Source organism: Gekko japonicus, unplaced genomic scaffold (genome assembly GCF_001447785.1).
Source record: "Gekko japonicus isolate JY-2015 unplaced genomic scaffold, Gekko_japonicus_V1.1 scaffold1009, whole genome shotgun sequence".
Taxonomy (NCBI): domain Eukaryota; kingdom Metazoa; phylum Chordata; class Lepidosauria; order Squamata; family Gekkonidae; genus Gekko; species Gekko japonicus.
The window spans coordinates 594,882-611,981 of record NW_015160867.1 but is presented as its reverse complement, the minus strand read 5'-3'; the positions used below and the strand labels follow the sequence as shown (position 1 = coordinate 611,981).

General features: G+C 50.3%; 1 protein-coding gene across 2 annotated transcripts in view; it reads right to left on the bottom strand.

Annotated features, from left to right (window-relative positions):
* Positions 1 to 9,959: 9,959 nt before the first annotated feature.
* The window catches only part of PKLR (pyruvate kinase, liver and RBC), a 42,464-nt gene continuing 35,323 nt past the window's right edge, over positions 9,960 to 17,100 (bottom strand). For both annotated transcript variants that reach the window (XM_015422090.1, XM_015422083.1), the window contains exons 10-11: positions 16,501 to 16,682; positions 9,960 to 10,993 (exon numbers count right to left, since the gene is read on the bottom strand). In XM_015422090.1, coding sequence (XP_015277576.1) covers positions 10,887 to 10,993; positions 16,501 to 16,682 — 289 coding nt within the window. In that variant the 3' untranslated portion in view covers positions 9,960 to 10,886. The remainder of the gene's footprint in view (positions 10,994 to 16,500; positions 16,683 to 17,100) is intronic.

Sequence of the window (17,100 nt, the reverse complement as noted above, 5' to 3'; positions counted from 1 at the left end):
AGTTCGAAAGCAAGAAATTGCAAGTAGATAAATAGGTACCACTTCGGTGGGAAGGTAAAAGCGTTCCATGTGCCTTGGCGTTTAGTCACGCCGGTCACATGACCATGGAAACGTCTTCGGACAGCGCTGGCTCTTCGGCTTTGGAACGGAGATGAGCACCGCAACCCTAGAGTAAGACTTGACTGGCTTTCGAGCAAGGGAAACCTTTACCTTTACCTTTTACTCCTTCAGCATAACGTAGTTTCATGTGTTCATGTGTGTGTTTTCGTGGCTCTAGCTCAGTGGCGGAGCCTCTGCTTGGCATGCAGAAGGTCCCAGCTTCAATCCCAGGCATCTCCAGTTGAAAGATCAGGTAGGAGGTGATGTGAACGCCATCTGCCTGAGACCCTGGAGAGCCGCTTTCCGTCTGAATAGACAATACTGACCCTGATATAACTATGGCCTGATACAGTATAACAAAGCTTTATGTGTTCAGTCATGGTCGGTGAAATGCAAGACAAACATGGGGTCCAGAGCAATGCTCCCTCTATGCTGTGGAGTCTTATGAGCAAAAAGTCAACTTTGGCCCCTGCCACATGGGGCGGAAAGGGATGGGCTGAAGCGCGGCTTCTGAAAGCCGCACCAAAAGAAACACGGCGCGGCGGGATCACATTGATCCCCTGAGCCGCGCACATTCCCTCCCCGGCACGATCAGATGCCGGGGGAAGGGACGGAGGGGAACGGGAGACTGCCGAACTGCGCATGTCTGAGCATGCACAGTTCAGGCAGGAGCTGGGGATGCGCCGGCAGAAAGATGGGCCGGCGATCCCACGGCCAGCCGGCGTTGATACGGCTGGCGTGGATGAACCACCTCGGTAGGTGGTTCATTTTTGATGCGTTTTTTCAGGAGAAGGGCCGGATCGGGGACGGGTGTGCAACACTGCCCAGATGTTGCAGTGGGATCGCGCCCGTTTGCTCCGGCCCCAATCCAGCCCACTCCCAGCCCGAAACCCCTCATGTGGACAGGGCCTTTGTTAGCTCCTGGCATTAAAGTTGTGACTACTGCAAAAATTAGTTTGCTATGGAGCCATCCTTCCTGAGCTAAGAAAAATGTGTCAGCCGGAGGCTAAAAAACTGTGAGCTAGCTCACAGTAACTCAGCTTAGAGGGAACACTGGTCCAGAGAGAGTGCTGGGGGGGGGTGCCATTCTGGGTGCAACCCCCAGGAAAACTCCAGCGGTTTGGTTACAGCGGGTCTGTTTTTATGGCTCTGTTTACTTGTGCTGGGATCAGCTGTGTTTAACAGGCTTCTCTTTAATTTGATTAGTTGAGATTAACAGCGGATCTGAGCTGATTACACAGTGGGAGGGGGGATGTATTTTGTTTCAGCAGCCCAGTCTCCTGTGTAATTCCCCCCTCCCCTCCAAAGCAACGCCTGAGCTTCCAGCTCTCAAAAGGAATGGGTGTTCTTCCAGGTAAGGGTTTTCTGAAATCCAATCACTGCCCCTGGCTAGATGCTCTTTGGGCTGGTTGACCCCTCTGCCTGTCTTCTGCGATTCTGCCAGTCTGGCGTGTCCATCACAGGATTTTAGGAACTGCCAGCTACTGAGTCAGTCCAATAGCATAATTTAGCCCCAGATGAAGAAGAAGAAGATAAGAGATTGGATTTATACCCCACCCTTCACTACCTGAAGGAGTCCCAGAGCAGTTTACGATCTCCATTCCCTTCCCCCTCCCCACAACAGACACCGTGGGAGGTAAGTGGGGCTGAGAGAGCTCTCTCAAGAACTGCTCATGAGAGACCAGCTCTGAAAGGACTTGTGACCAGTGTTCCCTCTAAGCTGAGTCAGTGTGAGCTAGCTCACAGTTTTTTAGCCTCTGGCTCACACGTTTTTGTCTTCGCTCAGGAAGGATGGCTCCAGAGCAAACTAATTTATGCAGCAGCCAACTCATTCGCTCACAACTTTAATGCCAGTAGCTCACAGAGTAGAATTTTTGCTCACAGGACTCCATAGCTTAGCGGGAGCATTGGTCTCTATCACTGAGTTGACCCATTCTCCCCTCAATCATAAGGAGTTTTCGAAACCTAAGAATCTCCAGTGTCTGGTCCTCATGATGAAGATGTTTCCAAGCCGTCCTGGGATAGGGTTGCCATGTCCAGGTTGGGAAATACCTGGAGATTTGAGGGAACAGCCAAAGAAGAAGAAGAGGAGGAGGAGGAGGAGGAGGAGGAGGAGGAGGAGATTGGATTTATACCCCACCCTTCACTACCCAAAGGAGTCTCAGAGTGGCATACAAATTCCTTTCCCTTCCCCTCCCCACAACAGGCATCCTGTGAGGTAAAAGAAGAAGAGGAGATTGGATTTATACCCCGCCCTTCACTACCCAAAGGTGTCTCAGAGCGGCTCACAAACTCCTTTCCGTTCCCCTCCCCACAACAGACACCCTGTGAGGTAAAAGAAGAAGAGGAGATTGGATTTATACCCCGCCCTTCACTACCCAAAGGTGTCTCAGAGCGGCTTACAAACTCCTTTCCCTTCCCCTCCCCACAACAGACACCCTGTGAGTTGGTGGGGCTGAGAGAGCTCTGACAGAAACTGCTCTTTTTCAAGAACAGCTGTGCCAGAACTATGGCTTGCCCAAGGCCATCCAGCCAGGTGCAAGTGGAGGAGTGGGGAATCAAACCCGGTTCTCCCAGATTAGAGTCCGCGCGCACTTAACCACTACACCAAACTGGCTCTCCAGTTTCGGAAGGTGGGGTTCAGGGAGAGGAAGGTATAATGACATAGATTTGCCTTCTAATGCTGCCACTTCCTCCAAGGGAACCGATCTTTCTAGTCCGGAGACCAGTCGTCGTTCCAGATCTCCAGGTCCTACCTGGAGGTTGGCAAGCCTGGCCTCCCACAGTAATTCTGCCACTCCCGGCCAGAGCCCAACCTGTTGCTCACCCATACTGATCGGCACGCCTGACAGAAAAGGACATTCCCTGGGAACCAGTTCAAGCTGCTGCATCCCCCAAAGACTTGGATTGCGCCCAGTCTCTCTGCTCAGAAACACAGAGATGCAAACCGTCTGGTTTCCCCATCAAGTAGCTCTTTTGGGAACGGGGGGGAGGGGGGTTGTCATATCAGCACTGAAAACCGCCGTCTCCCGCAACTTGAAATGGCAGCCCCCCCCCCCCCAAAAAAAAAGTGACTTGGGAACTGACATTCAGAGAAGCGACTGGAGAAATCTGGATTTCTGTCTTCCGAGAACTACAGATCCCAGTGTTCCCTGGGCAAAGGGGGGCATTAAAGCAACGTCACATCCGGTATGCAGACATGTCCTTGGAATGCCTCTATAATGTATCAGATCAGACAAAATAACAGGCCACGTGAATCCGGGAATCTGCTCTTACTGGCGGGCGGTGGCAGCTCTCCAGGGTCTCGGGCAGAGAAGAATGTTTTCATGTGACCCGGGGAGGCCAGAGATTAAGGCCAGGGCCTCCAGATGGACTTGCCAACCTCCAGGGAGGTCCTGGAGATGCCCCAGAATCACAACGGATCTCCAGACGACATAGATCAGTTGCCCTGGAGAAAATGGCTGCTTTGGAGGGCGGGCTCTGTGGCCTTGTACCCTGCTGTGGTCCCTCTGGGGTTGCCAGCCTCCAGGTGAGGCCTGGGGATCTCCCGCTTTTACAACTGATTTCCAGCTGACAGAGATCAGCTCCCCTGGAGGAAATGGCTGCTCTGAAGGGTGGACTGTATGGCCTTATACCCTGCTGAGGCCCCTCCCCTCCCCAAACCCCGCCCTCTCCTGGCTCCACCCCCAAAGTCTCCAGGTATTTTCCAACCCAGACCTGGCAACCCTACGTCCCTCCTCAGGCTCCCCCCCCCCCCCCGAAATTTCCAGGAATCTCTCAACCTGGAATTGGCAGCCCTCTGGAGCTCCAGTAAAGAAAGCATGTGCCATACTCAGTGATTCAGAACTCCTCTGAACAAACAGCGTGAACAAACAGCATGGGAGCATTTCTTCCCTTCACCCCCATTCTTAAAAACTGATATATGTGTCCACCTCACCCCCCCCCCCCATTAGGATAACCCTAAATGAAATGGAATCAAAAAATTTTCCAGGTTGGCCTAATTAGGTTTGCCAACCTCCAGGTGGGGACTGGAGATCTCCCGGAGTTACAGCTGTTCTCCAGGCTTACAGGCAATGCATGCATGTAGAAATCTCAGACTCAGAGGGCTGTCCAAGTAACATTTCCAGTGCCTTGCACTCCTCCTGGTGGTGTTGTTTTTTTAACAATCATAGGCCCCAGTCACACAGGCCAGATGACGTGGGGGGGAGGCGTGGGTGTTCGCCCCGGAGCAAAATAAAGTGCAGTAGCCCGATCACATGGTCCCCCGAGTCTCCGTGCTTCGGCTGTTAGCTGGCAATCACACGGCAATGCTGCAGCGTGGCAAAGAAGCGGCGTGGCGCGATCACACAAGCATTTCGCGTATGTGCACACGCGCAGTTCCGCGGAGCAGCACCACTTTCAGTGTGTTGTGTGCATGCGCTTACGAAAACATCCAGTTTGCAACGGGACGTGGACGGGCGCCGGATGCCACGGGATACTAGCGCTCCTGCAATCAGACACCCACCTGTGCCACGCGTTTTCTGGATACTAGGGCACTTTCCTTGGTACTTTTTAACTCCGCATCTTCGACGGGACGCCACAGGTGCGCTACGCTTCCCAGATGTTGTGGTGTGAACGCGCCCCGAAAATCCACACGGCATTCGTGCCTTTCGCGTGGCAAGTTATCCGTGTGACCGGGGCCATAGTAAATTACACAAAGAAATATTTAAATAGTATCAAAAATTCTGCATAGAAGCTCCATTGGCACAGCCTATACAGAACAGGGAATCTAGTTTTCCTTGGCGCAGAATTTTAATTTTGGTAGGCTGGGAGGTTTGGAACCGGCAAAAATCAACATATGCAAAATGATCCCAAAGAGAGTTCTTTACCATTCTGGGGTCCTCAACAGACACTGTCTTTCCCCATTACCAGTCCAGGTCAAATTGCCAGCTCTGGGTTGGGAACTACCTGGAGATTTTGGGGGTGGAGACTGGAGAGGGCGGGGTTTGGAGGAGGAGGAGATTGGATTTACACCCCGCCCTTCACTTGGAGTCTCAGAGCAGCTTACAAACTCCTTTCCCTTCCCCCCCCCCCACAACACCCTGTGAGGAAGGTGGGGCTGAGAGAGCTCTGAGAGAAACTGCTCTTTCAAGGACAGCTCGGATATGGCTTGTCCAAAGTCATCCAGCAGCTGCAAGTGGAGGAGCGGGGAATCAAACCCGGTTCTCCCAGGTTAGAGTCCGCTCGCTTAACCACTACACCAAACTGGGGAGGCAAGAGAACTCAGCACAGTACAAGGCCATAGGCTGCACTCTCCAAAGCAGCTATTTTCTCCAGGGGAACTGATCTTGGTCATCTGGAGATCAATGATAATAGCTGGAGATCTCCAGGTGCCACCTGGAGGGGGTGGCAACACTAATTCCAGGCCTGTGGCCTATGGGTGAAAAGCCGCTTTCCTTCATGTGGCATCCAGTTATGTTTTTCTCCTTTCCCCATCTCTCTGGAACTCGGGGAGAACACCCAACAAAATTGCCAGGCAGCAGATTCAGGACAGATGAAAGGATGTAATTCACTTTACACATAATTAACCTGTGGAACTGTCTGCCTCATGAATGGCCAATGGCCTTCGGCACTTGAAAAGGCATGAGTGTGTGTGTGGGGGGAAGACTTAGTCCCGCCACACTGCAGCTTCATGCATTTTTAAATCGCCCATATTTAGGGTTGGGAAATAGAGTTCTGGGTTGGAGCCTGGCAAGGGCTGGGTTTGGGGGAGAGGAGGGAACATAGAGTTCACCTTCCAGAGCAGCCATTTTCTCCAGGGGAACTGATATCTGTTGTCTGGGGATCGGGTTTAATTCTAGGCTTTCAAATTGTAGCAATGGCCCCATGGCAGAGGAGGAGGAGGAGGAGGAGAGTTGGATTTATACCCCGCCCTTCACTTGGAATCTCAGAGCAGTTTACACTCTCCTTTCCCTTCCTCTCCCCACAACAGACACCCTATGAGGGCTGAGAGAGCTCTTTCGAGGACTGCCCTTGAGAGAACAGCTCTGAAAGAACTTGTGACTGGCCCAAGGTCAAGCCAGCAGCTGCATGTGGAGGAGTGGGGAATCAAACCTGGTTCTCCCAGGTTAGAGTCTACGCTCCTAACCGCTACACCAAACTGTCACGTCTAGTTAGGCCCTTAGACCAGCCAGATGCTTTTGAGATGCCCAAAAGAGCCACCACGTTGGCCATGAAGCTAAACTGAACCCCGACGTTCAAGAGGAATCTGTCACCCCAGTCAGGAAAGCAGTTGCTTTGGAAACAGGACGCAGTGGGCCTCTTTAGTTGGAGGCAGCAGAGTTTTCTTCTGCTTTTGCACCTGCCTAGCTCCAAACAGACAATAGAGGCATTCGCTCGCGGGAGAGAGGGATTAATGGCCGCACTTCTGAGATTGATTAAAGAGGCTTTAGCTGGGATTATGCGATCATGGCAGATCAGGAGAGATTGGCAATCAACCGAGAGAGGGAAAAATGGAGGGGGGGGGGGCGCTCGTGTGTTTTTCAGAGGGGCGTCATAGCTAGCACCAGCTTCTCCATAATAGGAAAAATGAAGCATTTGTGTGTGTGTGGGGGGGAGAAATACCGCCTCAGTGCAGCCACAAAATAAGACCATGGAATGCGGCACCCAGGCCCCACGTGACGTCACTCCGTCGCCATGGTAACTGTCAACACGGAGAAAGGCCTGGATGCGAGGCCTAGCCAGCACCCCACAGCTTCGCCAACCTCCAGGTGGGGCCTGGAGACCTGGCATGACAAGTGATCAGCAGATGACAGAGATCAGTTCCCCTGGAGAAAAGGGCTGCTTTGTCGGTAGATAAAAAAGGTAAAGGTTCCCTTGCACGAAAGCCAGTCGAATCCGACTCTAGGGTTGCGGTGCTCATCTCCGTTTCAAAGCCGAAGAGCCAGCGCTGTCTGAAGTCGTTTCCGTGGTCATGTGGCCGGCATGACTAAACACCAAGGCGCACGGAACGCTGTTACCTTCCCACCGAAGTGGTACCTATTTATCTACTTGCAATTTCTTGCTTTCGAACTGCTAGGTTGGCAGGAACTGGAACTAGAGATGGGAGCTCACTCCGTCATGCGGCACCTGGGTCTCGAACTGCTGAACTACCGACCTTCCACAGCCTGCAGTTCAGCGTCTTAACCACTTGAGCCACCACAGCTCCTGTGCTGAAGGAGACCATAGGTCTATTGGGGTCAGTAAACACCGAGGCGCACGGAACGCTGTTACCTTCCCACCGAAGTGGTACCTATTTATCTACTTGCAATTTCTTGCTTTTGAACTGCTAGGTTGGCAGGAGCTGGAACTAGAGACAGGAGCTCACCCCGTCTTGCGGCACCCGGGTCTCGAACTGCTGAACTACCGACCTTCCACAGCCTGCAGTTCAGCGTCTTAACCACTTGAGCCACCGAGCACCGTAGATAGACGCCCACAAACCCCAGGCAGCACCCCTAAATCTCCAGGAATTTCCCAATCGAGAGCTGGCATCCCTGTCCGGATACTCATCAACATTATTTGGAGGGACATGCTACTAGTCCCTCTCAATATACTGCTCCCTCGGAAACAGAACTGGCTGAGCCAAGGGCGAAACGATGTCATTGGTGGGAAAGAGGGGAGCAGTTTCAGAATCCAGGTTTCCCTGGCTTTTCTGGCACCTTCACACAGGTGGGTTCTCCTTTCTTCCCTCCGTGTCCCCTCACACCTGACATCTCTGCCCCCTTGCTGCCGAAATGCTTTTTGCAAGCTTTAAAAAAAGGAAGGTTTTATATCACTGTACTGTAATGCTAGGAGCTGCGGTGGCTCAAGTGGTTAAGACGCTGAACTGCAGGCTGTGGAAGGTCAGTAGTTCAGCTGTTCGAGACCCGAGTTGCCGCATGACAGAGTGAGCTCCCGTCTCTAGTTCCAGCTCCTGCCAACCTAGCAGTTTGAAAGCAAGAAATTGCAAGTAGATAAATAGGTACCACTTCGGTGGGAAGGTAACAGCGTTCCATTCGCCTTGGTGTTTAGTCATGCCGGCCACATGACCACGGAAACGTCTTCAGACAGTGCTGGGTCTTCAGCTTTGAAAGGGAGATGAGCACCGCAACCCTAGAGTCGGACTCGACTGGCTTTTGAGCAAGGGGAACCTTTACCTTTACTGTAATGCTGCCCTAGTGATATATCTATTGCCATTTTTTTTAACGTCCAACACCTGCTGGTTCGGAGGGTGGGGGGGTGTAGGTGGGAATGGTAGGCATGACAGGAAATGGAAAAGGGAAAGGTGCGTTATATGGAGGTACGGAAGTCTGCACATTTCTGTCCACACTCTCCTCAAAGCTGCCTTTCAAGAAAGAGCAAATGAAAACGGGTTTGGGGGGGAAACTAGAGCTGCCAACCTCCAGCTGAGACAAACATGAAGAAACACCATGATAGAACAAAACACACTTCTGCTAATATGTACTTGCATCATCATATATTGATTTACTTGCAACAAAGACTCTAGTATAATCTTATACAAAAACCTAAAGTACATTGTATCTACTAATAGAAAAGTCCACAGCTACAAAAACCTCTTCCAACGCTGTAGGCTATCTTGCTCCTGATAAAGGACTGATGAAAGTTGCAGCAGTCATAAATGATGAAAGAAGCAGCAGGCTGTTATATTCGCCACAAAGAGTAATTCAGCAGGCATCAAAGCAGGCATGAGATTTGAAGCAGGCAGTTGTATTTTCCACACAAAGTGTTTCAGCAAGCATCAAAGCAAGCAACACGCCTCCTAGGCAAAAATTGCGTGTTTCAACAAATTCTTCTTCGGGCGGGCAGACATAATTTTCCCTGGAACCAAAGCTCTCGATTTTACTGTGCATAAGTCAACCATTCTAAGAAGGCTTCTCTGGTTCCCCAAACCCCATCTTTCCCTGGCTCTGCCTCCAAATCTCCAGGAATGTTCCAATGCAGTGCTGGCAACCCTAAAAACTAGAGTTGCCAACTTCCAAGTGGTGGCTGGAGATCTCCTGGGATTACAACTGATCTCCAGGCGAGAGAGATCAGTTCATCTGGAGGAAATGGCCACTTAGGAAAGTGGGCTCTATGGCATTATCCCCCACTGAAGTCCCTCCTCTCCCCAAACCCTAGCCTCCTCACGGCTCCACTCCCAAAATCCCAAGGTATTTCCCAACGTGGAGCTGGCAGCCCTATTAAAAAACCAGGAGATGGGCAACAACAGAACTATGTTGTGTGGAAGCCCACCCCCCTCCAACCCTGTTGCCTTTTGGTGGGGGAGTGCAGAGAAAAACCTCCGTGTGTTATTGAAGCAAACCCAATTACCTGACAACATATAGTTTTACTGGCTGGTGAAATAGTACTGCCTGGTTGGCAACTAAGATCCCTGCCCTGAGGAGCTTACAGTATGAATTTCTGTGGCAGAAACAGAGGTCATTTCGGGGGGGAACGCGGGGGAACGCAGTCCCCCGGGTGAGGTACGGGGGGCGGGGCACATGATGAAGCCCCGCCCCCTGCTTCCGGCCGCCCCGCTCCCGGCCCTCATTCAGCCAGGAGGAGGCAGGAGAAGAGGGAGGGTAAGTTGCTTCCTCCCTGCCTCTCCCCACCCCTGCCTGCCTGGGGCCAGGGAGGGCCTTCGCGGGGCTTCCTTGCACTCCCGCCGGCCTTGCAGGTCCACCGCCGGGCCCCTAATGGGGCTCGGCAGTGGAGCTGCAAGGGCGGCGGTGGCGGCCGGGACCGTTGGGGGCAGGGTGTGTAGCCTTATGACACATTTCTGGTGATGTCAGGGGGTGTGGCATATGCTAATGAGTTATGCTAATGAGTTCCCCTAGCTCTTTTTCTACGAAATGACCCCTGGGTATTCCTGTATAGCAGCCTGAATTAGCGTATGCCACTCTGTTTGGTTCTCTCTCCCATAAGGCTTTGCATAAGGATTAGCTGTTGTTATATGCCTCTCTCAGGCCTGACAATGCCCTCTGTTCAGCCTGGAAGTTAAAAACAGTTGAGATTTCAGACTTTCCAGAATCTGCCTTGACATAGGGAGGGTGTCGGGTGTTTCTAACCTCGAAGGTTATGAGTTAACTCTGAGCAGAGTTCCTCCGGTAAGCGAGGGGAAGGATTTGGGTTTCGTCAGTTCTTAACTGACAGGCACTATGGATTTCTCTTCTACATAATGTCAATGTCTGCCACTGTTCAGGGCTCTCTGCCAACACCTCCATTGTTAGGTATCGACCGACGGCTGGAATGCATATTCCTAAATAAGGTATACGTGCGCTCTTTTTAAAATAAGTATTGGCTTTTTATGTCTTCTAACATGATGAATACTGAAACAGCGATTTGCTTGAATATTTTTGCATTATGGTTTTGCACTTCAATAAGAGTTACTTTGGAACAGTTCTCTCTCTCTCTGAAACTACAGGGTCCCTGCTGGTTTCATCCCTTTCCCTTAAAGAGCCGGATGGGGTTGGAAGTCCTGCGCGCCTGTTTTCCCCAACTATTTCAATAGCGGGCGAGATGAGTCAAAACCGAGGAAGAATACAACATCCCAAATCCTATGCCTTTATGACCACTTAGGCCTACATCGGCTGGCTGAAGCCTTCTCACTACCTTCTGTTGCCCATGGCAACTGCTTGCAAAATCTTGGACAGTGGCAACGAAACCAGGTGACGAAGATGCAGCTAAAAGTTTTAATAGCCTCGGGTACACACAGACACACAAACACAATCTCTCTTTACAGGTCTGGGAGCTCTTGCATGCAGAGTTACAATATCCGACACTTATGGCCTTCATGGGACCTGCTGGACCCTCATGATGTTGGTGTAGCCAGTTCCTGGTCTCCAGCCGGTCACCACAATGACCACGTCCTCCGACTGCAGGAACCCACGCACCCGGCCTGTGGGGAGGAGAGACAGAGAACACAAGAGGGAAAAACATGAGAAGGAAAAGAAGGCGATCCAGAAGCCTTGCTACCCCCCTCCAACTCATCTGGGTGCTCAGGGAATCCTTTGGAGGCATTATTAGATTAACCTCATTTAGGGTTGCCAGCTCTGGGTTGGGAAATTCCTGGAGACTTTGGGGGTGGATCCAGGAGAGGGCGGGGTTTGGGGAGGGGAGGGGCCTCAGCATGGTACAAGGCCATAGAGTCCACTCTTCAAAGCAGCCGTTTTCGCCAGGGGAGCTGATCACTGTCAGCTGGAGATCAGTTGTAAAACCGGGAGATCTCCAGGCCCCACCTGGAGGCTGGCAACCCTAAGTGACAAAAAATCTGGTACAGTTTTCTCTCACCCTTCAGTTTTCAAGCAGCTCATGGAAGGGTACATGGCTCTCCTTTTTGCCTCACAACAACCCTGTGAGGTAGTTGGACTAAGAAAGAGTAAAAAGTAAAGGTAAAGGTTCCCTTGCTTGAAAGCCAGTCGAGTCCGACTCTAGGGTTGCGGTGCTCATCTCCGTTTCCAAGCCGAAGAGCCAGCGCTGTTTCCATGGTCATGTGGCCGGCATGACTAAACACCAAGGCGCACGGAACGTTGTTACCTTCCCACTGAAGTGGTACCTATTTATCTACTTGCAATTTCTTGCTTTCGAGAGTAACTGGTCCGAAATCACCCAGTGACATTTGTGGCAGAGAAGGGATTTAAACCTCCCAGATCGTAGTGTAGAATTTTGACCATGGCTCCACACACGCTTTCACTGCCCCGTGGTGGGGTCTTTTCCCACATGTTGTCACTGTGAACAGTTTTTGTCTGGCCACGTACGCTGCTGATATTCCTGATCTTTTGTTTCTTCTATAGATATTTGTATGCAACTTATAAGTTCGTTTGCCATTAATCCATATAATGCTAATCATTTATTGATGCACAAATAATGGTGTAGTGGTTAAGAGTGTCTGATTAGTATCTGAGAGACCCGGGTTCAAATCCTTACTCATGCCATGGATAACCTTGGGCCAGTCACACATAGGGATGGGCACGAACTGGGAAAATTAGGTTTGCTTTGGTTTATGGTTTGGGGTGTGCCCAGTTTGCAAACCATGAGCCATCACAAACTTTTAGCAGCCAAACTGGTTGTTTGTGATGTGGTAGAATGCCCCCCAAGTGTGTTACAGACACCAAACTCACAGGGGATCTCTAGCTGACTCTCCTTTACCTTCTCTCCAAGTTTGCTGAGGATTGGATATACAGGGTCCGAGTTATGCCCCCCCAAAGAAGGTGCCCCCAGGGGACCTTCTGGGGAAATGACAGGTGGTCATTTTGACAGGAACAGGTTTAGGGGGTTAAAAAATGTGTATAGAACGAATCCTGTGCAAGCTAGAGACATCAAAGTCACAGGGGACTTCCCCTGGATGCTCCTCTACATGCCCTCCAAATTTTGCCCCCCTGTTGCTTTGAAGTTTGGTAAACATTTAGATTGAGCAGAGACAGTCTGTCCGGAAATGTATCTGTTCACCAACCCTCATGAACAACTTGAAAGTTTGTGGAAAGTTCGTGCTGGTTGACCTGCCACGAGTTTCACTTTGTGAACCACAAACTGGCCAAAATTCATCATGAACTTTAGTTCGTGGAAAGTTTGTGCTGGTTGACCTGTCACAAACTTCACTTTGTGAACCACAAACTGCCCAAAATTCGCTGTGAACGTTTAGTTTGTCAGCTGGTTTGTGCCCATCCTTAGTCACACACACCCAGCCTAACCTACCTCACAGGGTTGTTGTGAGGATAAAATGGAGGAGAGGAGAATAATGTGAGCCACTATGCATCCCCCACTGAGGGAAAAGGCTATAAATGAAATAAACAAATAAATAAATAAATAAATACATTTTACAGGACAGACTTGGCATATGGAAATAGAAAATGGCACACAAATAAGGCTTGTGTGTTTAATATGCCTCAAGGAGGGAAAAAATGTAAATAAGCAGTATTCAAGTTAAACCACCATATTTGCAATATTCAATAGCATAGTTTATTTGCATGTGCCTAGCACCCCCACCTCTGTCTTACTGGAAACCATTACAACAAACCAGATCACAGTGTATGTAAACTAAGTAAAACACTAAATCACATTACTGGAAACCATGGCAAAAAATTCAGTTGATACAATAGGACATGTTCCTGAGTTAAGTTTCATGTGGTGTTATGGGGATGCACTCACGGACTCCGAAGCATCAAGAAAACTCTCACACAAAAAGGTTTTTATCATAGGTGCATATACAAATAGGGATGGGCACAAACTGGCTCACGAACGAAAGCTCATGATGAAGTTTGGCCTATTCGTGGTTCATGAACTAAAGAGTGGCCACGAATTTTAAGGCAATTAGTGGTGGTTTGTGAAGAGAAGAAAGCATGGGTTTAAATGGCTCAGCTGTTTTTCGTGGGAGCAGAAAAGAGGGGTTTCAATGACTCAGAGCAAAAAGTGGAAGGGAGCAAAAAGCAGAGGTCACGAACTGATATGAACCGGTTCGGTTCATGAACCAGCCTCCCAGTTCATATTGGTTCATGGTTCAATTCATGGATCGGCCACGAACCACGAAATGAAACACAAAAATGCAGTTCGTGCCCATCCCTGTATACAAACACATCAAGATGGGTAATATGGCCCTGCCTGGGGACTTCACAAGGAGAGGCCCTCCTGACTGCCAACATCAATCAAAGACTCTTGTCTGGCAGCCACATGAGAAAGGGCCTTTTTGGCAGCAGCCCAGTGATTATGGAACAACCTCCCCAAGGAGGTGCGCCTGGCCCCCTCGCTTTCAGTCTTCAGGAGGCAGATCAGGACAGTTTGATGTAGGACTGTATGTGACTAATTTAGTCTTTTATTTATTGGCAGATCGAATTGAGATTTCGAACTCCTGTCTTTTAGGTTTTAGGACCATGGTTTTCTTTTACATTGTAAGTCACCTTGAGTCCAGCCAGGTAGAAAGGTAGCTAATAAATGTTTCAAATCAATAAATAAAACACAGCAAAGGAATATTTCAGTATTATTGTGTGTACTAAGCTGGTATTAAGACCCCTTTTTTCTGGGGTGATTATTTAGGTGCATATGTGACCCTGTGCATTAATAAAACAGCACAAAAACGATCCCATGGACCTACTCCGTTAATGGCAGCCTCAGGGCCTGCCCCCCAGAGAAAGGAGCTTGCCCCCCAGATACAAGATGCTGAAAAAATATGTAGGATGCAACCTCGGTATTATGTACTGGGATCGAATCATTCCTGATTGAATCACCCCAGAGACTGGCTGAGCTTGGAGCAAAAGACCAATAGCCTGCCAGGATTCTGAAAGTAACCAATCTGGTAGTAATGTTATGTAAGTAGCCTATCACTGGGAGTGGGGTGTGTTTAGGTGTGGCAATTGCTTGCTATTTAAGAGAGCTGAGGCTCTGGAGTCTTGTCTGGGGCTTGCTGAAATCACTAATAAGGTAGAACTGATCACTAGGCTTGTGGTCTGTTCATCCATGGAACCCACTATTTAACAATCTTCATGCAAGGATACACGCAATTGCATCAAGATTGGTCTTTTGCAATGTTTTCTTAATCTACATGTACACATTGCTAATGAGTAAGGGCAAATTAACAGAATGATTAAAAGCTGAAGTCATAAGAACATCAGAAGATCCCTGCTGGATTCAACCAGTGGTCTATCTAGTCCAGCATCCTGTCTCACACAGTGGCCTCAACCCGTTCCTGTGGAGGGCCAACAACATCCCCTGATGTTGCCTCCTGGCTCTGGGATTGAGAGGCTTAGTGCCTCTGAAGTGGAGGTTCCCCCCAGTAACCATGGCAAGTGGCCATTGATAGACTTATCCTCTATGAATCTATATAATCCCCTTTTAAAGCTGTTTATTCCCTTCGTTGGCTGCACAGAAGCCATAATTCATATAAAATTTAGAGTAAAAAAAACAAACTGTGGGAAAAATGGAAAATTCCAATCCTAATGCATCAGTGGCCAATATTATAATGTCCCTGTATAGATCTATGGTCCAGCCTCATTTGGAACACTGTGTGCAGTTCTGGTTGCTGTATCGCAAAAAGGACATTGCAGAGCTGGGAAAAGTACAGAGGAGGGTGACCAGACGATGAGGGGGTTGGAACACCTTCCCTATGAGGAGTGGCTAAAGAGTCTAGGACTTTTCAGTTTAGAAGAGAGACAACTAAGGGGGAACATCACAGAAGCTTCTAGAATTATGCACTGGGTGGAGAGAATTGACAAAGAGAACTTTTTCTCCCTGTCCTAAAATACAAAACCTCAAGGAAATCCAGTGAAGCTGATAGGCAGTAGATTCAGGACAGACAATAGGAAATACAGCTTTACACAGAGAGTGATTAAAATGTGGAGTTCGCTGCCAGAGGATGTCGCGAGGGCCACCAGAATAGACAGCTTTAAAAGGGGGTTAGACAGATTCATTGAGAAGAGGTCTATCAGCAGCTGCTAGCTGTGGTGACTAAAGGGAACTTCCATGTTCAGAGGCAGCCAGCTTCTGAATGCCAGTGGCAGGAGGCAACATTGGAGGAAGGCCCCGGCTTCTCTGTCCTGTTGTTGGCCTTGCAGAGGAACTGGTTGAGGCCACTGTGTGATACAGGATGCTGGACTAGATGGACCCTCACTGGTCTGATCTTGCAGGGCTCTTATGTTGTTCTTAGGGGAAGGCCATGCCCTGTTGTTGGCCACTGTGTGAGAAGGGATGCTGGACTAGATGGACCCTCACTGGTCTGACCCAGCAGGGCTCTTCTGATGTTCTCATGAGGGGAAGGCCTCGGCCTCTCTGCCCTGTTGTTGGCCCTCCAGAGGAACTGGTTGAGGCCACTGTGTGAGGCAGGATGCTGGACTAGAGGGACCCTCACTGGTCTGACCCAGCAGGGCTCTTCTGATGTTCTTATGAGGGGAAGGCCTCAGCCTCTCTGCCCTGTTGTTGGCCCTCCAGAGGAACTGGTGGAGGCCCCTGTGTGAGGCAGGATGCTGGACTAGAGGGACCCTCACTGGTCTGACCCAGCAGGGCTCTTCTGATGTCCTTATGAGGGGAAGGCCTCGGCCTCTCTGCCCTGTTGTTGGCTCCCCAGAGGAACTGGTCAAGACCACTGTGTGAGACAGGATGCTGGACTCGATGGACCCTCAATCGTCTGACCCAGCAGGGCTCTTCTTATGCTTTTATTCCCCTTCAGGAACAAGAGTAGGTAATTCAGAACACCAATATCTGAAAATGTATTGAGATGAGGAGAATTTTGGAAGCATCTCAAGGGACCTGATCTGTGTTTACAGATGAGGGAAGAGTTAGAGTCACTGCAAGACTGGCAGGACTGTCTGTTGAACTGCTGTCTGTCATTCCTGCGGCAGTTAAAGACACAGGAGCCTTGCCAGAATAAGAAAGGTGACAGCCCACAGGTAGAGGCCGGACGGCATCCCTGCAACTCACCTATCTCGACGCCAAACTGCACACGGCGATCGACGTCATCTGCCCACACTTCCTGCGTAGCGCCACGCCACAGGACCGGAAAGACGCCACGGTTCAGGTGCACCTGGCGGGCCACCTGCTCATCGCGGGTCACAGCAATGATAAGGGCGCGGGGCCGATAGCGAGCGAGAAGCTGTGCGGATCTGAGTCAGGGGAGGAAGACAAGGGTGAGAGGAAGGATCGAGATACCTACTTACGTCCAAATCTAGGAGTGTTCTGAGTGTCAGCCGGGGGTCCCCACTGGGTTTCCAGTTCTGGGTTGGGGGATACCTGGCGATTTTGGGGGCAGTCTGACAAGGGAGGGATTTTAGAGGGGAGGGGCTGCAGTGAGGTTCCATGACACAGAGTCCACCTTCCAAAGCGGCCATTTTCTCCAGAGGAACGAGCTCTGTTGCCTGGAGCTCAGTTGCAATAGCGTAGGGTTGCCAAGTCCTTTGTACTCACCGGCGGGGGGACTGTCTGTTAGCTCCAAGAGTTGCCTAGGGACCTGTGCGCGTGTGCAAAGCGCGCGCACCGGCTGCACATCACAGGGAGTGACGCACAACGTAGAGCACGTTGGGG